Source organism: Mauremys reevesii, linkage group 8 (assembly GCF_016161935.1).
Source record: "Mauremys reevesii isolate NIE-2019 linkage group 8, ASM1616193v1, whole genome shotgun sequence".
Lineage (NCBI taxonomy): Eukaryota > Metazoa > Chordata > Testudines > Geoemydidae > Mauremys > Mauremys reevesii.
The window spans coordinates 6,548,433-6,570,736 of NC_052630.1; the positions used below are offsets into that span (position 1 = coordinate 6,548,433).

General features: G+C 54.8%; 1 protein-coding gene across 1 annotated transcript; it reads right to left on the bottom strand.

The window, feature by feature from the left end:
* Positions 1 to 2,476: 2,476 nt before the first annotated feature.
* Positions 2,477 to 21,925, bottom strand: NDST1 (N-deacetylase and N-sulfotransferase 1). The gene is made up of 14 exons (XM_039483718.1): positions 21,390 to 21,925; positions 17,748 to 18,230; positions 17,064 to 17,151; positions 15,802 to 15,956; positions 12,917 to 13,102; positions 12,050 to 12,178; positions 11,243 to 11,425; positions 10,435 to 10,531; positions 9,896 to 10,019; positions 9,169 to 9,343; positions 8,461 to 8,631; positions 6,486 to 6,595; positions 4,192 to 4,294; positions 2,477 to 3,838 (listed from the first exon to the last, which is right to left on the bottom strand). The coding sequence occupies exons 1-14, from the start codon at positions 21,897 to 21,899 to the stop codon at positions 3,719 to 3,721; spliced, it is 2,634 nt and encodes an 877-aa protein (XP_039339652.1). The 5' UTR covers positions 21,900 to 21,925; the 3' UTR covers positions 2,477 to 3,718.
* Between the last annotated feature and the right edge of the window lie 379 nt (positions 21,926 to 22,304).

A 22,304-nucleotide genomic window follows, 5' to 3' on the forward strand; every position in this document is an offset into this window, starting at 1 on the left:
CATCGGGCTGTCAGTGCTGCTTCCCCCCTTCCAGCCGGCCCACTCCTACCCCGCTCCGTTCCGCCTGGGACGGTCAGTTTGCTGCCGTGGTTGCTCTCAGCCCGAGACTGCAGGGTCGCGGAATGAATCAGCGAGGGGGCAGAAGCTGCAGGCTGCCCTGTATACAAGCCTGGGTTGGGGGCTAGCAGAACGGTGACTAACGGAGAGAGACTAGGTAGGAAAGGGTCTCGTTTGTTAAAGCCCACGGCCCAAGGGGGCTGTACTATGCATTGGTGGCCACTGCACATGCACATCGAGGAGGAGGAGAGACCCTTAGAGCAGGGAGCTCTCACATGGCTGAGATGTGCAACCGTGTGAGTGCAGCACTCACAACAGAAAGAGATTAGCATGTGTGTCTACGTGAGCACACACGGGGGCTTAGCCTGACCCATGGCACTAGTGATTTCAAATACGCTACCCGGTGGGGCCCACAAAGCCCCCCAGGCACCAGCCCCATCTGCCGTTTCGGACTCATGCCCCCAAGCAGCGAGTCCCTGTCTCACCCCACGACCACCGCGGAAGCTTTGCTCTAACCTTAAAACGCCTGTTTGAGCGGAGAAGGCGAAAATCCAAGATGGCAGCGACACTGTCGGTGTCGTTGTGGTATCCCAAACCGTTCTTTGGGATCAACGCTCCCCAAGCCACAGCACGGTACGTACCTAATCCACACGCACCGGCCAGGGCGATAAACCAGCCTCACTGGCTGCCGGCATATGGGCCTGGTTTCACTCCCTCCTTCTTACCGAGCTCAACGAGAGAGAACAGCCTCCTAGCCTCAACTCAACGCCCACCACTGCAGCAAGGAGAAGGCAGAAGAGAAGACACATGCGGGCAGGGGAAGATGTCCTGGGCTCTCCTGCCGTAACTGCAACAAGCAATGGAGCAGGAGAACATGCTGCTTCTCTGCAGCACAGCTCCAGCGAGTGGAAACTGTAACAGGCTGCATAAGAATCACGCTGCTTTTCACCTACACCTTCCCGCCCAAAACTAGAGGGGAAAGGCCGGTCCTGGACTGCCCATGGCTCCTACTCTGGTTGTTCAAAGGGTACGTCTGCACCGGGGCTGAAGGAGTCGTTTTCAGCCCAAGCAGACATACCCGCGTGAGCTCTCCTAGCACGCTAAAAAGAGAAGCGGCGGGAGGAGCTCGCCAGCCTGAGGCCTGGGTGGGATCGGACTCAGTCCACCCTGCAACTTGGGGGTCTAGCTCGATGTCTGCCTGAGCCGGAAACGACACCTTCCGCTCCAGTGCGGACGTACCCAATGCCGCTTAACAGCGGTGGGAAGGCGGCTTGGTGCAAAGGAAAAGGCCACGTATAATACCAAGACAAGGGCGGCGTGTGTAGTTGGTCTCTCTCATCAGCAGAAGCTGGTCCAAGAAAAGATATCGCCTCTCCCACCTTGTCTCTCTAATATCCTGGGACTGACATGGCTGCAACAACACTGCATATGTATAATACCGTCACTGAACAGGGGCTGCAAAGGGAGGCCCCTGATTTCTCTTGGGGGAGGTTAGTGTCTGAGAAGAGGAGGAAGCTTTCGCGTTACTGCAAGTGCCAGAGGGGACGCGTGGCACTGAGGTTTTAAAACAGCATTAGGAATGCGCCCCCGGAGAAGGGGGCTGTCCCAGGACGGGGCAGACTCTCAGAATCAGAGCCTAGCTGGTGGCAGAGAACAACGCAAGACCATTAGCACGGCCCAGGGACTAGGTCTGTGTGGATCTCTCATTCCCCACCATTCCAGCATGGCACCATGAGAGGAAGACGACATGGAACTCGGACTGGCATGGGGGAAGCCTGAGGGCCTATAGGGGAACCCTCCCACCCAATCTCCTCTTCAATGCGAATGGACTCAGTTGCTAACGCAGTGACGTCCAGTTGGGGAGATACCCGATGAATTAATCTTAGGCTATTCTTAGCTCCCAAGAATACTGGGTCCAAGAACCCTGCATGAGCCCTTGGTACCTGCTCCAGGAGACACTGGCATTCACATCTTCTTCTACTGTCTCCTCTCTTCATTCCTTGTTGGATGCACCTTCCCCAGCCTAGGCTTTCCAGTCCTCTTTTCCCAACCTCTCTGGAGCAGCGAGATAAAAGAACTCACCCCATCCCACTCCTTCTCCCCAAACTACTACACCCAGAGTCTCCTGGCCCACCATGCAAGCAGCTCATTCAGCCAACAGCACTGTCAGATCAACTCTTTTGGGGTTCTCAGCCTTTCAGCTGGGTCTTCCCTGACCCTGGACCACCTCCGCTCCTAAGTGAGCGATACACCATCAGCCTGCTTAGGGATCCAGGACCTGCACCCAGGAACCAATGACAACAGTTCTTGGTTAGCATTGCTACCGGCCCCACCCACGCCAGGACAGTTGGGGCAGAAACTTGCAGGAAACCTCAATACTGAAACACTGGCAGTGAATAGAACTGAGAGAGACAGAGACGGAGCAGCAAGGTACTTATCCTGTCATTAGAAAAAAAATTGTTCATCACTGGTCAGTGGATAGACCAGTCAGTCAACCGCACCGGCTGCCCACCTTCACGTGTAACAGTGAACGAGACAAAATAAAACCCTAATATCTCAGGTACAAACTTGTGGCACCAGAAAAACAGAACAAATTATTAAAATACTTTAGCTTTTAGTATCCAAGAGGTCCAACGTGCTCAGAATCCTTTCGGCCTCTGTTAGTCCAATGTCTGCCCTGCCCGACGTCTGCCCCCTTCTGAGCCAGTGGCTCAAATATCGAAGCACGTTCCAGTGAGCAGGTTCCTGGACAACCTCAGTCTTTTACCACAGAAAACACCACGTATATAAAACGTTGCCACGCGGGAAGGGGGGCGGGGTGCATATTTTTCCTTTGTAACCACTCTGGAACCAGTTCTCAGTTCAGTTCTCTCACCAAATGAGACAGTCACCGGTCAAGCTCTCACCCGTCAATAAAATAAGATACAATAAAATAAAAGGCTGAGGGAGAGGGAGAATTCATTGGTGACAAACTAATATTGCCAAGTCTGAAAGTCGTCTTTAAAAAAAAATCCAGAGACCTCTTCCAGCGCTTAGTGCTAGGTCTTGCGGGAACCCAGGACACTCCATTCCTTTACGCTGTCTCACTTCACTTTGTTTGAAACGTGATGGCAGACTTGGGTCGGTTAGGTCGGCCCCTTTGTGCCTCTGACCTCAAACAGCACGTCGTGCTCCTGTTCTCCAAGCCAGCTTTGCAAAGAGTTGTCCACATCTTGGAAGGGTGCTCAGCTCCATTATCTGATGAGGAGAGTCTCAGAGTTGCTGTAATACTATCTTAGACATGGAGAAGTTAACCCCATCCAGGTATGGAGAAGCAGGGAATCCCCCCTCATCAGGAAATGACATCACAACCCAGGAAGTGACCTCGTTGACAGGGACCTCAGAAGACAACAGCTCTTGGGGAACTTGCACTGGGTTTGCAGAGTCAGGCAGTCGCACAACTGTAAGGGCCCTCAGAAGAGACAGTTCGCTCCCGTATGCCATACTGATGACCACATGGGTTCTCGCTCAAAGACCTTGGCCGAACCCATTGAATATTGCTCAGAAATGCTTTTCCCGGCGGCCTTTCCCTCCCGCTCCTGTCTGTTTGGCTCGGTGTTCGATTTGGATCTTCTTCGTGGGCTCGCGTCACTATTGCTCAGTAAGGCGATGATAGCAGCAGCTACCTAGCGTTCTGGAGTTCCTCCCGCAGCCAGGTTGGCAGCGTCTGACCCATTTTGTACAGCAGCTTGGACAGCTCTATATTGTGGTCCCGGTAATAATCCCTCAGGAAGGCTCGTGACTGCAACAGTAAGAGAGGACAGAGATCATCATGAATGGTAACCATTAGCGTGTGCCAGGAACGTGCTGCAGTCAATGCATTGGAGTGCTCCCGCGCTTTGGGATGTGACCCGGACCAGCTTTTCACTATCCACCCACCAACCCCTCCCTTGCGTGCTCAGTACCAAACCAGACTCACGCATGTAAATGTGGTTTTCTAGTGCACTCGGACGTACACGCCCTCCCCCCATCCTGTGTTCTGCTGAGGCACACAGATGTTCTACTGTTGCTGGGAAACTGTGGTCCTCAGTAGCAGCAAAAATAGCAAAAGCAAGGCTCATTTAGTGGCAATCATGCGAGGTTTCCAATACTTACATCTGAATCCATCTCTGGGTATTTCCTCCCTTTGCTTTTCCCCAAGCACTTGGTCTTCCCTCCCTCCAGCAGTTGGCACCAGAATCCTTTCTTTGGATCAAACCTACAACAAGAGGGGAGAAGTCAGCAACATTTATCAGAACATGCCCACGAAACAGCTTTGTTCCAAGATCCTCAGGGACGGAGGGCTCTCCAGGACATGGGTCTGGTACTATCAATGTATTCACTGATGACTTGGATAATGGAGTGCAGAGCGTGCTTATAGAATATGCAGATGACACCAAGCTGGGAGGGGTTGCAAGCACTTTGGAGCCCAGGATCAGAATTCAAAATGACCTTGACAAATTGGAGAATTGGTCTCAAATCAACAAGATGAAATTCAGTAAAGACAAGTGTAAAGTACTACAGTTAGGAAGGGGGAAAAAATCAAATGCACAGCTCCAAAATGAGGAATAACTGGCTAGGCAGCAGTGCTGCTGAAAAGGATCTGGGGGCTACAGTGGGTCACAAATTGAATACAAGTCAACTCTGTGATACTGCGGCAAAAAAGGCAGATGCCGCTCAGGGCTGTATTAATAGGAGTTTCATATGTAAGACATGGACAGTAATTGCCCGGCTCTATTCAGCACGGATGAGGCTTCCACTAGAATACAGCGTCCCATTCTGGGCACCACACTTTAAGATATGGACAAACTGGAGAGCGTCCAAATAAGCGCAACAAAAATGGTAAGAGGTTTAGAAAACCTGACCCATGAGGAAAGGTTGACAGAATTAGGCCTGTTTCGCCTTTAGAAGGGAAGGCTGTGGGGACACATGAATATGTCTCCAAATATGTAAGAGGTAGTTTCTACAGAGGACGCTGAATGATTGTTCTTGTCCTATCTTCAGTGGACACGGAGAAGTAATCAGCTTAGTTTGCAGCAAGGGAGATTTGGGTTAGATTTTTTTTTTAAAAACTTTCTAACTATCAGGCTAGTTAAGTACTAGAATAGGTTACCAAGGGAGGTTGTGGAATCCCCATCACTGGAGGTTTCTAAGAACAGGTTGAACAAACACCTGTCAGAGATGCTCTAGGTACGTTGGTTCAGTGTGTGGAGTTGGCCTAAATGACCTCTCGAGATCCCTTCCAACTCTACATTTCTGGATTCTGTGAGACGCTGGCATAAGAACGGCCATACTGGGTCAGAGCAAAGGTCCATCTAGCCCAGTATCCTGTCTGCCAACAGCGGCCAACTCCAGGTGCCCCAGAGGGAATGAACAGAACAGGGATCCACCCCCGTCGCCCATTCTCAGCTTCTGGCAATCAAGGGGAAGGCTCACCCTTCTTGCAGACCGTCACTGCACTTTGTTTTGTAATGATTCACAGCGCTTTACGGGACACAGCAGTTTGTGTGGACAGCAAGCCGGGCCTGGGGTTAAGTACGGATTTTTACAGGAGCATTGCCCATGGTAACTTATGTTTGTAATGGCGCGTTTTAATTTCTTAAACTCTTAATGAAGGGCTCTCCTGAGAAAAATATATTTTAAAAAACTGTCATAAGCTGGGGAGGAATATTCTGTGGATTCTAAGCAGCAGCGGAGGGAAAAGTCAATAATAACCCAACCCTACCAAGCATTCCCTTTGGTACAAGGAAAGCTGCCAGATGCAACTTCAGTGTGATCCACCAAACTGCCTCCCTACCCCATTTCTGGCCCTGGTGCAGGCAGTGAACTGCTCAGTTTCTGTGTCTAGAACTTGTGCATGGGTCTGGATGGTCACAGATGGGTCTTCTGCCAATAGCACTGGAAATACAGCACTGCAAAATACTGCTGGCCAAACAGAGAATGACAGACCCGCTGTTGAGGTCACAAACACGAAGCGCAAACGGACGTCCAGCATCTTGGCAAGGAAGGAGCCGACTTCCCTTCCTCTGCTGCAAGCTTCTGGCCTGCAGGGAGGGAGCTCACAAAGCTGCAGTATTAGTGTCTCAGGAACCGTGTTCAGAAAAGCCATCCAAGCCTCCATGGAAGGAGGCTCAGGTGCTGGTTCTGGTCCCAAGCAAATATGGCTGAGTCCTGGGGCAAAATCTTGCCCCACTGAAATCAGTGGAAGCTTTGTTGTTGATGTCAGTGGGGCCAGGATTTCCTCTCTACCGTGGCGCTTATCCGGCTCCACTTGCATTACCAAAACATCCCCTTGATGGGAAGCCTGCCACGGGGAAAGGGAGAGAAAGCCCAATGCCTGGAATGACAGGCCGCAGCCCTGAGGGCCACACCAGCTGAAGGAGGAAGAGGAGGGTACAAGGAGAACTTACGCCAGGGTTTTATGGTAATCTATGAAGTTTGTCACACCAAGGAACTTCTGAACTGTTTCCATCACTTTGGCTGGTTCCGTTCGGAGCAGCTTGCCATCCAGAACAAGGATCTGCAAGAATAAAGAGAGAGCTGGGGTCTAGTCTGGTACCAGCTCCATGCTGGCTTCAAATTAGATCCGTCCCCGCCCCTGAGAACAGACAGGTGCCTTGGGCTGCTACAACCTGCCTTAGGTACTTCTATAGCCCCCCAGTCTCCGAGCACAGAGAGGCAAAGTGATTTGCTCAAGGTCACACGGGGCGTCTGTGGCAGAGCAGAGAATTCAACCCAGGCTTCTCCAGCCCCCAACTACCACCCTAACCACTAGACAATCCTTCCTCTCTCCCCTGCAACTGGCTCCACTTTCCTCAGTACTGGCCTGGCCATGGAAGCCACTCGGAAGTTGCCAGTGGCTGAATATGGGACAGGTGAAACATGTCACCCCAGTTCACCAAGCACGACACTAATTCTCCATTCAGAGCTCGTCCTCTGTTTCAGAGCCCTCAGTGAGCTAGGCGCGAACTACCACTCAGATGGCCCCTCTCTGCCCCGCTCCCAGAATACCCCCGTCAGCAGCACTGCTGCAGCTGAGACAAGGCACAATGAAGAGTGCCCACCTACAGCGCTCCCTGCTGCAGGAGGAATTCATGGCTTTCCTCCTTTAGAGCACAATGCAAGGCACAAATCTGCATGAGCTCTTTCAACCGCAGTGACTTTCAGGCCAGTCACTTTTCTCTGAAGAACAGACACATCAGGGCCACAACCCCACCAACGGCGAACCAGAATCTGGCCCAAAGTCTCTCACTTGTGCGCACAGACCTGCACACTTACAACTGCAGGTGCCCAAGTTAAGAGCATACAATGTGCACACACATGGTCATTTAGGTGCCCAGCTAGCCCTGTGCATGCACAAGTCCTCTGTTTGCACGGGCACATCAAGTGTATGGCTGTGTGCCAACACATCCTTTCCAGAACCACTAACTCTGGTACGCGGGGCATAGATGGTAGGGTGACCAGGGTGCTGTAACTACATCGAGAGCTGCCCCATCACAAGGTAGAAATCCGCTGGAGAGAGCACTATGAAGTACAGAGCTTGTGTTATTTTTGTCATGCACTTTGATGCTGCAGTCACAGCCAGAAAGTGTATGAAAGGCATTCAAGGACATGAAACAGCCCCATAAAACTGTCAACACCATACACTCTGCTGTGCATTTCTTCTGTATTGTGGTGTAGCCTCTATTCCCTTTGGTTAGAAGCTCTTTAAAAGGGAGCCCTGCAGTTTGTTTGGCATAGCGTACGGTACACACTCGGCAGCCTGGCATAATAATATCCCACCAGTGGTACATAATCATCACCCTCCCATGACCACACTGACTCTGATTCCTTCCTGCTCTGGACAAGCTTCAGAAATCCCTTTTCTGTGACATAATTCCAGTCTTTGACTCCCTTTCCGAGCGTCTGAGAGCTCAAAAGTGGGACCGAAGGCCGAGCTCCTGGAGCCAGATGTGTCTCTGATGGGTTGACACCTCTCTGCACACTCGTGCGCTCACACCCCCACTGCGCACACACCCCTGCTCCAACGCAACGGATATGAGAGGAGAAGAGACTAATACATTCCCTGCCAACTCCACCCCCATGATGTGAGAAACAACCATGGAAACTGGGAGTTGGGCGAAGAGGATGGTTTTATGCTCTGGGCCATAAACAGTCACAGGTCCCAAAGACATCCTGGTATGCTGAGTTCTGGATCACGGCTTCCCCTAACCAGGGCTGGGTAGAGAGAGGATGCTATTCGTGGTCCACGAATCCCACGGTAGCGCTTTGACAATGGACTCTATGCCCGAGCGGTGTATCGCTGTTTTCTCCCCCCGCAGAGGGACTGCTCCCCGCACTGCTGGTTGCAGTAAGAACACCACCCAGAGGTTCTGTCCTTCCTACCTGGTTGGCATGATAGCTGTTCAGCCAGCGCTCAATGTGGGTGGCGTACCAGCCCGGTACCAGGCAGCGGTTCTGTAGCGTTCGGAGCTTCTGAGAAGCCTCAGGCCCAGCTGTGATCATCTCGTGGAAGGTGAATTTCAGAGCGACTGGATCATCATGAGCTCGCTGGTGCTGTTAACAGCAGCAAACCGGTTTAGTTTCTCAGGCAGCATGACAAAACCCCAGTGGCGTGGCCAGTGTTACTGGGATGTGAGTCCAAGGCTGCGTGTGAGCTCCTGGGAGGTTTCTGAGCCCCAGAGCAGTCACTGGGCTACCAGCGTCTAGCTTGCTGCTTTGCACAGAACAGTGGGATATGCTGTGTAAACCACATCCTATTCTGTAGGGCTCCTTCCCTTCCACGGAGAAGCGTCCCAGCCCCCAAGGGAACAGCTTGTGACATCCCACACTTAACTCAACACAGCATTGGATCACCTCTTCCTCGAGCATTGGCCTGAGGATGCCAATCTCCTCTGGTGCAGAGCAGGACCCCTGCCATGGCTGCCAACCTGCGGCCGTCCCACAGGACAGCGCAGAGCGCACCTGACCCAGCGCGGGACAGCAGATTCTCCGTTCACTCAGCGCACAATGCCGTGCTCCGGCCCGAGTCAGCCCCAAGCGGGAGCATACGGAGCCGCCTTGCGGAGAGGCGGCGACAGCCGAGCCGCTCACCTGGTACCAGGAGTAGGCCCGGTCTGCAGGGTTGATGAGGATGGTGATGACCTTCGCCTTGGAGAGCAGCGCGGCCGCCCGCCTGGGCGCCACTTCCGAGTCGAAGTAATTGGCGCTCTTCTCGAAGTAGAAGTCAGAGGTGGTGTTGGAGGGGATGGGGAAGAATTCCATGTACCTGCAGGGAGGTCGCTGCATGAGGCGGGAGAAGAGACGGCACCCGGGGAGGGTGACAGAGAAATACACCTGGCCCCCTGCCCTGGAGACAATGGAGGCCAACTACTGTGTACCAAGTGTTCTATATTCAGGATCCAGCACACACTACCGATCACCCCCCGCAGCTGCTCTGAACAGCCACCTCATGTCTGACCACCAGCAGTCTAGGGCTCCGGCTCCAGCATGTGGGGAAGGTCCTGTCTACACTATAGATCGGAACAGTGATGGAACTGGTTCAGGGGGACAAGTGTGGTGTGGCCAGGACCCGGGGCTCTACTGTCATGTGTAGATCAACCCCCGCCTCCCCCGCCAAGGGGCTGCTTGGCTCAATGGGTGTCTAGTGGCAACGGACAGTCTGCTAGGGGAATTTTGGACTCCTGCCCTGACGTGTTGGTCCTGGGAGCTGGAGTCACATGGCAAACCCCATGCACAGCTCTTCACTAAGCTTGCAGCTTCCCCCACTCCCAGGACACCCTGGGAGCCCTGCGGGGGGGTAGCATGAACGAAGGCCTACCAGTCAATGCCCTTGTGATAATTGTGTCCGTTGAAGAACTGGATCTCCTCAAAAGTCTCCGAGCTGGGGTAGTTGCTGCTCAGGTCCGGGTGCATCCCCAGGAACAGATAGAGGGCTGTCGTCCCTTTAAACGGAAAGGAAGCAGAGCCGAGGTTGGGGGCACAGCAGTGACCACCCTGCGCCTTGGCGAACCAGACAACGTTCCCTCCCTTCTTTGCCACAGGCTGCCCCATGCATGGCCGTTCGGGGCACCCAGTTCAGCTTCCCACTCCAGCCCGGCATAGGTCGGTTTTGCCGTCCTCCAAGGAAGAGATGGAGGTTCTAGGACCCAGCTAGAGGAACAATATCAGCTCAGACCTGCCCTGGTAGGCAGAATGCAGGGAGGCACCGGATGGAGAACCAGACAATCCCCCGAATAAAGAGAAATGGCACAGCTGGTGCGATAGCACAGCTGAAACGGTGATGCGCCTGCTGGTATCAGCTGCGTCGTCTTTCACTGGTTCTGTGCTGCGCAGCTCGATGGAGGGGAACTGCAGTACCTGTTTTCTGAGGTCCGATGATGAGAAGCTTTGGGAACCGGTCACATGTCTTTTCTTTGGACCAAATGTCCTTATGCCGCTTGTCCTCACAGGGATCCTGAAACACAGGAGTAAGAGGATCGAGGAAGTGCAACCTGGGGGCATCTGGGAGGAGAGGCCTCAATGCCCCATAGGCCTTTAATAAATACAGTGAAGACTACCTGTTCTCACGGATGATGGGTGCCAAGGCTGAAATGAGGAGGGAAAGCCAGAGGCTGCTGGAAGGTCAGCACGGAGCTGAAACCCCTACAGCTAACAAGCAGGCAAGGCATTGGACTAGGAGTCAGGAGTTCTGGCCTCTACTCCCACCTCTGCTACTGGCCTGCTGGGTGACCTTGGCCGAGTGACTTCCCTGCTCTATGCCTCAGTTTCCCAGCCATAAAATGGGGTTAATGAAACTTACCCTCCTTTGTAAAGAGCTTTGAGCTCCATGAATATGTAGAATCTGAGTGTTACTATCACAGACCCTTTTCTGCACTCATGTTGTGAGCCCTGGGACAGGGATATGGTCGGGAGCAGGACTCGGTGTGTTGTCCACCCTGGCATGGATTCTCACTTAGGAGGAAGGCAGTAGGTGAGCAGAACCTCGCACTCTGCATCGCACGCACTGTGCCTAGCTGATTGGCTGCTTGCTTTCAAGAGCCAAATTCACTCACAATAGAACAAAATCCAGCCCGGTTTGCGCTTGGTGCGGTCCCCAATTCCCTGGCAGGCCTGGGCCTCCTGTCCCCCATTCAAGCCAGACAGCCTGGCAGTGGAGCCTCCGTACCTGCCACAGTGGATCCTTCTCCTCGGAGAAGATCTGGAAGTATTTCTGCGCCAGCTGCATGGGTGGCAGCGTCTGCAGCTTCAGGTTGGTCCAGGAGCCGAGGAAGCGGACCAGGTGTTTGAAGGTGTACAAACCCAGGCGGTCGTTGCCATAATTGGACAGGTGGGTCATGAAGATACTGATCTGGAATGGAGCAGCAAGAGGACAGGACAGGAGTTAGTCAGCGCTCTGAGTCCATCTCAGGACAACTTTAGTTCGCACTTTGGTGCGGCTCTCGACACTGGGGAGTCCTGGGCCCAGCTCTGAATTGGGAGGAACAAACAGGGACTGGTGCACATGAAAAAGTCGAGGGACCCCAGAGGTGTAACACACCCATTAGGAGAGCAAGGGTCTCTGTCCTCCTCTCATGGCTGCTCCACATCACAGCTACCAGCCTTAGCTCAAGCAGCAGAGTTTCGTGCTTTTAGTACTGAACGTCCCTGGGTCAGACCCTGCTGCCAGCCCAAGCAGGGTCAGTTACGGATGGACCTGAGCCCCCCAGTTTGGGGAGGAAAAGGCAAGGAGGAGACTTGGTCTCTGTCTGGTCTCTGACTCTCACTGGGAGTGCTGCAGAGGAAGCCTTTACATCACTCTGTGTCCTGCACTAGGCTCTTGGAGAAGACCCTGCCCATCCTCCTGGACCACAGGCTGAGCGCCCCTGGCCATTGGAGTCACAGGGAAACTCATCTACCCCAGCCGAGGGGCCAGGCCCGAGTGCACCAAGGGGCCGTTCCAAGCCCCACAGAGCACTCTGAAGGCAGCGCTCACAGGGTTAAGTAGCACGGTCAGGAACAGCTCCCCTCCATTGATGATCTTGTCCAGTTCACTGGAGCCACCAGGGTATTCGTTATAGAAGATGGTGTGCGTGAACAAGCCACAGGTCTGCCGCGGGAGTACCTGGGGGCAGAGAGGAGTCAGAGCCAAGGAACCGCGCAGCCTGCTCCAGAAATCCAGCTCCGGTGCTCCTGCCTCACCATGCCAAACTAAGGGTAGATCCGCCGGTGTCACCCTGCCAGGTATTAGCACTGGCCTCAACATCACCTGGGAACCCCTCGACGAGATTCTTCTACTCAGGAGGGACGGAGCTGGGCTGCTCCAACCCCCTTTGGGGAGGGGGAAATTCTCCTGACCTCTGAGCCTCACGCACATATTTCCGGGGGGTCTTTGGGGATCGGATACCCCTAGATCATTACCATGATCTCCTGAAAGAAAAGGCGGCTCTGTAGCAAAGGGACTTAGCAGCTGCCGCCACACTTGGGGGCACTGCGGAGGTGACTCGGTCCGCTGCAGGAAGGTGGGTCTTGGTTCCCCTGCTAACTGAGCCACAGAGCCAAACCAGTCCGTTTAGCCCACCCTGCCAAATCCACCTGCACCGCCCTCTGTGCTGAAACAGCCCTGGAGGGAGTGGCTTGCGACCGTGGCGATGGATTAGGCTGGGGCTGAGATGCAGCAATCCCATTTCATGCAGCCCAAAGAGATGCTCACAGCTGAAAGTCACTGCTGGGCAACATTCAAACTGGTTCCATGTCTTAGCGGGAATCCTCTGAGCCAGCCGTGCTGGCAACCCAGCTGATTGTGGGAGGTTTAGGGCAGGGAGGGGCCCAAGGAATAGCCCCAATGCCCCGTTTCACCTACCATGATCCCATTGTGGACAAAGCCCCGTCGGTAGCGGGCTGGTTTCAGATGGGGATACTCCTCCGTGCTCGTGACTTTGATCGCCCAAACCTGCTTCCACGCTTCGTATAGCTGCACGTGGACGGGGTACACGCCGGAGTGGTGGGGTGCCACGGCGTACCCCATGTCGGTGGGGATGCCATGCTCCTGATGGGAGAGGAGAGGGAAGGCGACTGCGCTAAGCTACAGAATCGGTGAGCTACAAACGACCCAGCGGAAGCCTAATGGGGCTCAGTGGAGCTCTTCCATGGACAGATACATCACTCCGGGTTTTGCTTTAATAGGGTTCGGTTAGCAAGGAAGAGAGGCCAAATTCTCAATTCTAGGGCCCAGGGAGCATGGTCAGCTGAGCGCCTTGCTTTGTCCAGACCGGCGGAGGCGAGAGCCAGCCCCAGCGAGAGCCAGGTACTCTGCAGGGAGGCACTGCACGGTCCGACTGTACACGGCTCTGCCAATGCACCTCACTCATGCCCTGCTAGTCCAAGGCTGTCAGCTGGGCCACGCGACAAGTATCCCCCCGGCTGGGGCTGCTGAGTCATCGCCCTGGGCTGGAACCATGACAGGCAAAACTCCCGTTGGGTTGGCGAGAACACAGTGCTTAGCTGAACCCTTGGGTCTCAGCCCGGTTTTGGCTCACGGTTCAGTTCAGGTTCAGCTGGGGGATGAGTGCTGGTTTGCTAGCAACCTTATCAGAACCAGTGTGACCACCCTTCGCTCGGCTCCAGAACGGCAGAAGCAGAACGGCGAGCGTGTTAACACAATGGGCCACTGGAAACTTTAGAACCTTTTGGGGGTGTGTGTGGGGGGGTGTTCACTCCCCACGTAAAATGTTACTTGTCGCTTCTCACCACACGCCTCCCTCCACCAACAGAAAAGGGTGTCGCTGTTTTATAGGTTGCAGAAGTTCTCTCCAAACACACAACACAGGCACTACCAGACTGGATCAGACCCATGGTCCATCTAGCCCAGTATCCGGTCTGTGACAGCGGCCAGATGCTCCAGAGGAAGATATAAAATACCCAGAGTGCACCTGGCTATTGCTGGCTCCCCTCTAGGCTTGAAGTCAAGCTGCTAACCCAAGTTAAAAGCTGAGTTGCCATGTTTTAACCCGAGTCAGCTCACCCTTTTTGCTGTGCAGATGTACCCTTAGTGGCTGGCTGATGCCCTGAAGCCTGCGGACATTCAGACAGGCTTTTCCCAGCTCATACCATCTTGGGGGGGGGGGGGGCACTTATTATTCATGTAACCTGAGTAATCAGCTTTTTAATTCTACTAGCCTCTGCAGATGGAAAAAAGGTGGATTGCTACGTTGAGTTAACTACCACAAGGTAAAAGCCTAGCGAAGGCCTGGCAGGTTGTAGTTTTCATCTGAATTAGCAGGTTGAGATAAACCCCAGGCTCCCAGGTCAAGACAAAGAGTAACTCACCTGAACAGGACAGCCTGCCTTGTCTGCACTAGGCTTGTGCCTGGGGTCAGTGCCCTCCAGGTAAGAGCGTATCCTTTCACCTAGGAAAGACAAGGCCCGTGGCTGTGTCTACACTAGACTTCCCACGTGATTTCCTGTTCACTGGACACAGCGAACCCGTTGGATTAGTGACTCTGGACGCTCTCCACTCATTTGTTCCAGGCAATCAAGCACCAGTGTTTGTAGTCTGGAACAAACATTGGGGGCAGGTCCCGAGTAGCCTTTGCCAACGTGGTAGCTGCCTCCAGTTAAAACTCTAGTGAAGACAAACCCTTTGCCTTAGCCTGGGCCAGGGCTATACGTCACATTTAGATCCACCTAACTGCCTCGTTCAGGGGCAGGAAAAACGTCGGCCTTGTGCGACATGGTTCGGTCAAGCTAACCCCCGCTGTAGACACAGGTAGGGCAATGGAAGGATTCTGCCCTCAACTGCCTCCTGAGGGGGTGGATTTACTGCAGGGAAGGAAAAACCCCTTCCACCACTGTAGGAAGCATCTACACTATGGCGCTACATGGTTTTGTATCGGTATTATTTCAGATGTGTGTTTTTTAACCACAATAGTTATACTGTACAACTCATACTGTAGATGCAGTTATACCCGTATAGAAGTGCTTACACCATGGCTTGTTCCCTGGAAATTAGCTATAAGGCACCTTTATATCAATATAAGTGCGTCCACACTAGGACGGGGTTTGTACTGGTGTACAGTACAATATTGGCAGAGTTAAAGTAGTACAGCTTGTGTGCAGACAAGTCCTTTGGCTTAAGTAAGCACCCATGGAACTCTCTGCCACAGGATAGTTATGTATGGGGTTACAAAACACAGGGGCAGCCTTCTCGAGGCCACTCACGTTTCAGATCGTCTTTGACCTGATCTTTTTAGTCTCTTCCTGCTGCTACTCAGCCTCCAACGCAGGAGCAGAGAGATAGAGAAGTACGAGGAAGCCTATCTTAGCATCCCGCCTAGGGAGCCAGTTAAACTGCCTTGGTGGTAGGAGATGGAGAACTAAAGGTCAAACAAAACTTTATTCAAAGACACTTGGGGGGTCTTTTAAAGAGGTTCCAGAGGATTCAGTGCTGAGAGCATCCTAATGAGGTTTCACTGCACAGACACAGACACAGCAGGATGGAGGAGAACGGGGAGGACAGGGGGTGAAAACTGGAGGAGAGAGAGATAATGTAGCAAACTCCTGCTGCTCTTATGTTCTTCCTCCTGCGCATTACCATTCTCCCCACAGAATGAGAGCTCAGTCTGAGAAGGCAGGAGGAGAGGCACGAGACTGGGTGGGGGGAGGGTTTGAGATGCCATCTTTAACTCCTCAGCCCAGCAAGCATCCCCCACGGCTAAGTACCCCCCCCCCAGCTGGCATCTTACTCACGACAGCGAATTTCTTGTTCATGGTCATTTGCTCCGCTAGCACCGACTGGTTGTGGAAGAGGTGAGGCTGCATGTGACTCCACATGTGTGGGAACCACCAGAACTCCTTCACGTAAGACAGCAATAGGTCGTCTCCTTCGTCTTCAGCATCCGTGCCTGCCGGGGCCAACCACCATCATCAGCAGCAGCCCTACCACACTAAAGCCCAGCTCACGCGAGAGCCTGAATGCCTGGCTCAGGTGGGGTACGGGATCGCAAAGGGGGGGGGGGGCTCGAACTGCCATCCTGAAATCCAAGAGGCAGCAAAAAGCTCAGAGACGGGACCTCACACGTGCTCTCTGCTGCCGCTCGGACCTCTGGAGGGCCCGTGGAAAGGAGCAGCCGGTGAGAACCCCTAGGGCTCTGCTGTCATTCTGCAGTGGATCCTTATCTTTACACTGACCCCAGGTGTGTTTGGGGCTTAGCAACCTTTGCTAGCCCTGCCTCTGAGAGAGCAGGGAGAAATCGGGCTCTTCAGTCACCCAGCAGCTCGGACGGTCCTGATGGATGGCATAAGCCACTAAAGCGGAGCACGAATCCCCAGCCCCCAAGATGGATCGGCTTCGTATTGTTACATTGCTGAAGATGGGATATTGTTAACAGGTTTGAGCCTCTATCGAAGCCTGTTTAGGTTTCACGTTCAGCCGGCATCGCAGCCCATTGCCCGCTGCCCAGGGGAAACTACTGCTGAACGTGGTGACTCTGCGACTGTACTCACACGGCTTGTAACCTCAGCAATGCAGCGAGACACAGGCCAGAAGTGCCAGGAAGGCACGAGAGCCCGAGCCCAGCGAGGCGGGCCTGGCTTCTCACCCTGCCACTGGCCCAGGTACTTGCTCTCTCTCTGGCTGTAGAAGGGGGCTAACGGTGGGAAGTACTCTGCCACCTGCGGCTCGACAACCCTAGAGCAGCCCTAGGGATTCTTATTGGCCAAACCCAGCAAACGCCTTTGCCAGCTAATGCCTCGAGTTCTGCTCCTTTGGTTTTCCAGAGGAGAGACTAAAGGGGCAGAGCCCCCTTCTTTCAAGCTCCTGCGGTGATACAACACTGCAGAGGCCCGCGTCTCTGAGACAGAGAGAGCTCTGGGAAGGGGCCTTCTACGGCTGCCGTCGCCGTAGTCCCGGACGTCCAGGGGCGGAGGGGTTTTTAAGCTGCACAGCCCAGCAAGCTCCGAAATGGAGAGGGACAGCGAGGGCCTCTGGAGGCAAAGCTGCCCTGCCTCACCTGTGTGGAAGAATTTCCCTGAGTAGCCCAGGTTGAAGGTGAAGTGGGGGATGTGGGTGCGCAGTTCGTTCTGAGTGTCAAACAGAGCCTGTGGCGTGGAGAGAGAGAGAGAGACATCGTTGGTACCCGACACGCATCATCACGCAGTAACCCGCACCTTCGGCGCATGGGGTCGGGAGTCACCCAGGCGACTTCTGCTTCGTGTACTCTAGCAACAGCACTCCCGTGGAAGGGCTCACCCCCCCACGATGCTCTGAGGGCACTAGAGCCTACACATCAGTTCACTAGGGCCACAAATTGTGCACCAGCGTCCCAGACACACCCCCAGCCCTTGCTCCATGCACAATGAGCTCCATGCACCAGTGTCCCAGACACACCCCCAGCCCTTGCTCTGTGCACCAGTGTCCCAGACACACCCCCAGCCCTTGCTCCAAGAAGAATGGGATTTGTACACCAGCGGCCCAGACACACCCCCAGCCCTTGCTCCATGCACAATGAGCTCCATGCACCAGTGCCCCAGACACACCCCCAGCCCTTGCTCCATGCACCAGTGTCTCAGACACACCCCCAGCTCTTGCTCCGTGCACAATGGGATCTGTGCCCAAGTGCACTAAGGCCGGGGATCCCTAGTCACATCAGAATCCCCCCCGAGAGCACTGGCTGGCTGAGCTGGAACAGTGGTACCTTTACGTCTTCGACCTTCATGCGAGTGCCCTCCTTGCCCACGAAGATGTCATCGATGTCCACCAGGAGGTAGCGGTCGAGGGGAAGGGAAAGCCTCTTGCCGGTCAGGAAGGAGACGGCATCCACGAAGACCAGCTTGTGCAGCCAGAAGTTGAGGTTGTTCCCGAAGAGCACTCTCTGGATGCCGTCGTGCAGGCCCAGGTCCTGCACCACGGTGGTGTGCAGCGCAGCATCGACGCTCATGTGCGGGATGGACTCTGCTGACTTGGTCTTGGCCAGGAGTACTGGTTCGTAGGTGGAATGGTTGGACTGGAAGACGGTCCAGTCCTCTCCTGGAAGCAGGCCCTTCTCCACCTCGCTGGGGCGCGTGATGTACAGGAGTGGGGATTTGGGGTTGATGCTGCAGTCCTTCAGCCCGAGGTTGGAGTGGAGAAAGAGCGGGAAGCCCTTCAGCTGAGCACTCAGCAAGCTGTTCTCGTTGGCCTGCCAGGGGAGAGCCCGCGGACTGAATGAGAAAGGCCTCAGAGGGAGAGGAGAGGGGAAGGCTGCACCATGGCATTTAAAGGTGTGCAACTCACATCCCCACGCCTCCCTTGCAGCACCCTGTGTGCCATTCCCCCACGCTCCCCTCTGGCTGATCCAGGCCACTGCTGTGCTCAGAAGCAAGTCATACCCAGACTGCATCACCTGGACAGGTAGAGGCAGCAATGCAGGGCTGATTTGGTCAGATCCAGAGGGGGCGGGCAGGACAAGCTGAAGGAACACAAGCTGGGGAAGCAGGAAAGGTAGCACATCACAAGCTGCTTCCCAGCAACCCCCTCAGAAGTAGCACTTGGGGAACCCCCTGGATTCACACACAGGCTCTGAGCACAGTAGCAGACACACGCGACACAGCAAGTGCCATCTCCTCTTCTGCAAAAGAGGGCGCTGGCCTGTCCCCCACCAGCCACATGTGAATTCTGCCATCTTCATCCCCCGGTGCTCTCCTGCAATAAGGCACCACGGCCGACATGGCCTGTCAAGCAGCTGGGGCACCAAACCTAGAGTGCTGATCCTACCCCTAAAACTGAGAGCCCCCTTCCTGCTGCGCCCTGCAGCTCCTGGGCCTGCTGGACTCTGGCCCCTGCACACACACCCCTGTTCTGAGCAGAGAGAAGATATCCAGAGGGAGGGCTGTTGTACAGACACACGGCTGACATTTAAGCTTCTCTCTCTTGCCAGGTTTTAGCGCTCTCTGTGTGGATGGAGGATCCCAGATAAGATCCCATTTCAGAGGCTAAAAAGGAGCCTGTTGGCTCGTCAGACACACTGAGCAGCAGACAGACACTTAGAAAGCAGGTAGCAGAACTGCAGGACAAGGTGTTTGATAAACCCCACAGATTCTGCAGATGCTACCGCACCAGGCTTTCGGCAGGGGAGTTTTCCAGCACGAGCGTTAGAGTGCACGACTCAGCAAGTTACAGAGCGCAACTCGACGAGTTCCTGGACAGTCCGATCTGGGGACAGCTCAGCCCTGCCTGTTCCACACCATTCACACCCACACGGGCTCTGGAGCCCATCCATCTGCACACAAGCTGCTAATTGAAACCAAGAGCTGTGTGCCTGAAGGGCTACTCCAGAGGAGTCTCTGCCCAGCTGGGCGGGCGGGGTTGGCTCGTCCCCCAACCCTGGCGTCCTTGGACAGCAGAGGCTGGAAGTGCTAGGAAGGGGCATGCCTTGCTGCTAGGGCGTGGGGGCGCCAATCATCCCACTCAACAACAGCCCTCGCTGCTCAGCAGGGGAAGGCTTCTCCATCGAAGGGGCGGTGGGGTCGACAGGAGGCCACTGGGCGTGTGAGGGGAGCAGATTCCTCTGGCCAGGGTCCGGAGAGGCCCCCCACGGGCTGGGAGCACATCTGGAACGCTGACGGCCTCGCTCCATGGGCGGGCCCAGCCAGCCGTCATCCTGCTGCACTCCCGGCAACGCAGAGTCCTCCCAAAACAGCTGCGCCGGTGGGTGTGGGCCAGCAGCCCCTGGGGCTGGTATTGTGTATTTAGCCTATTGGTTTCATAGGCAGCAAGGGTTTCCTCTACCACTGGCCCTGAGGCTGAATACACTGGCTAGCGTCTGCTCCCGTTCCTCTCCTCTGGCCAGCAACAGCTCGGCCCAAGGGCCCAGGGAATTTACTGCACTCCCAGGTGAAGGTTCTCTGCATCTCAGGGGTCTCTGCTTAGAAAGTGTCTCATCAGGTACTAATTTATGACCTTCTGGAGGCTTAATTCTCTCTGGTGTAAACAGGTGAATACGGAGTGACCAGACGTGCCGATGTTACAGGGACAGTCCCGATATTCAGGGCTTTGTCTTATATAGGCACCTATTTCCCCCCACCCCAGTCCTGATTTTTCACAATTACTGTCTGGTCACCCTAGGTGTATCTGCATTAGCGTCAATGAGGCTTCTCTTGTTCCCAGCAGCAGAGGGCTGGGTTCTCTGTCTGCTCACATAGTTGCACCCACAGGGATTTATTATGTCTTGAAATTCAGTCCAAGTGGTTGGACTCTGCCCAGTCTGCTCCAGCGGGTCCAGCTCCCCCCACTGCCTGAAGCTGGGAAATCCTAGTTACAAACCGAAGAGCACAAAATCAGAGGCACCACAGAACCGGAGCTTGGTGTGAACAGAAAAGGGTTCCCAGTGCCACTCGGCCACCAGGGAACCCAGCTGTGCTTCCCAAACATCTGGAACAGAAGGAAACGGCACATCCCTTCTACTGGGAAGGCCAAGTCCCCCGCCCTGCCCATGAGCTGGCCAAGCTGACTGAAATCCAAGAGACAGAAATCAAGAGTGATCCTCTCCAACACTCAGAGGGTCACAGGGCAGACCCAGCTAACTCTTTGCACCTGTCCTTGATACGTGACCCCCTTGCAAACCAAAAGGAGACACCTCTCCCAGCTCTCTGCTCAGAACACAGACAGACAGCTCCCAGGGACCATCCCATCTCCCTGTGCTGTCACCAGCGGAGCTAGAGAAGATGGCAGCAGCGTACCCTCACCCCGACACGGGTGGGTCTGTGAATTCACACTTGGCGCTAGTTGAAAGCACAGCCCTGGGTTTTTCAGGCCCCCGAGGGCGACACCTAAAACAAAGCAGCTGTCCCCATGGAGCGTGCCCGGAGCGCACGCTGGAGGGGCCTGCTGCTCATGTGATCCTTCCCGTGAGCAAACCACGATGATCTCCCGTCAGCTGGGAGTATGTTACTCACACAACAAATGCACAGGGCCCAGTAAGGCCTGGGGAGAGCTTCTGCTAGTGGAACAGTTTGATGGCTCAATCCCAGGTCACGCAGAAGGTCTCCATCTACTTCTCCACCTATTTAACCCACCCCTTTACCCAGACACTCTCGCTCAGAGCTCTGCCATCAGCCGCCTAGCTTAGCAGGGCTGGATCTAACTCCTCCCACGGCCAATCAATTGACTACGCCTCAGTGACTCGTCTCTGCAGAGCAGTGTGACGGGACCCCAGGCGAGATTCCCCGTCGTGGCAAGGCAGGGGACCCAGAACAGAAACAGACCCTGGGTATGTCCCAAAGATCGTGTCTCTGGCCACCCTGCCCTGCACGGAGAGCCTGGTTGGCCTTTTGTCTCCCCGAGCTGGGTCCCCACGTACCTTGAAGAAGCCGACAACCCCCACGCCGTACTCCACACAGTATTTATCCAAGAGCTCGCGGTTCCAGGCGTCCAAGTTCACATACTTGAGGATGTTCTCGTAAATGATGAGCGCAAAGCGTCCCCGATCCTTGTCGGTCAGGGTGGGCATGTCCCCCTTCCCGGGGGCGATCTCTGTCCGGTATTTGAAGCGACTGGATTCCAAGATGGCAATGATCTCCTGGCCCAGCTGAGAGTACAGGCTTTCCACGAACACCAGCACCAAGGGGTCCGTGCGGGATGAATCGGCCACCTTGAGGGGCTTCAAGGGGAGCAGGCGGGAAGGGGCAATCTTGGGTTCGTCGCAGTCTGGGCCCGGGACCTCCCCGGAGGGCTCCAGGCCTCTCTTCCACCCATATAAATAATATGCCGAGATGAAAACACTGAGCAGGCAGAAGGCAAAGAGCAGGAGCAGCACCACCTGAGGAGACACCTGTCGGAAACCCCTCCGGAGCCTCCCCAGCACGGTCATCCTTGCTTCCAAGAAGCCACTGCAGGTTCCTCCCCACCCCCCACCCCCGCCCCCTCCTGTTCTCAACTCCCTTCACAGGAAAGCACAGTAATAAATTAAAATACTATCAGGCTGCGTGTGCATGTGTAGGATCTCCCAGCCGGCAGTTGGGTATCCCCCCTGTCTTTTTCATGTCACCATGGCAAATCCATTCAGAGTCCCCTGGCAGAGCAGAAACACCTGCAGCGTCCTGACATCGACTGCCTCTTCGGGGTCGGGCGTTTTGCTCAGGGGGTGCAAGGGCACGTCGGCTCCCCGGGTCCGTTCATGGTGGCCCAGTTCTGCTGCAGCTCTGGGTGCTCTGGAGAGAGAAGGGGAAGACAGGGGCGTAAGCAAGCAATCCTGGAAAGAACGCGCAGAGGGGGC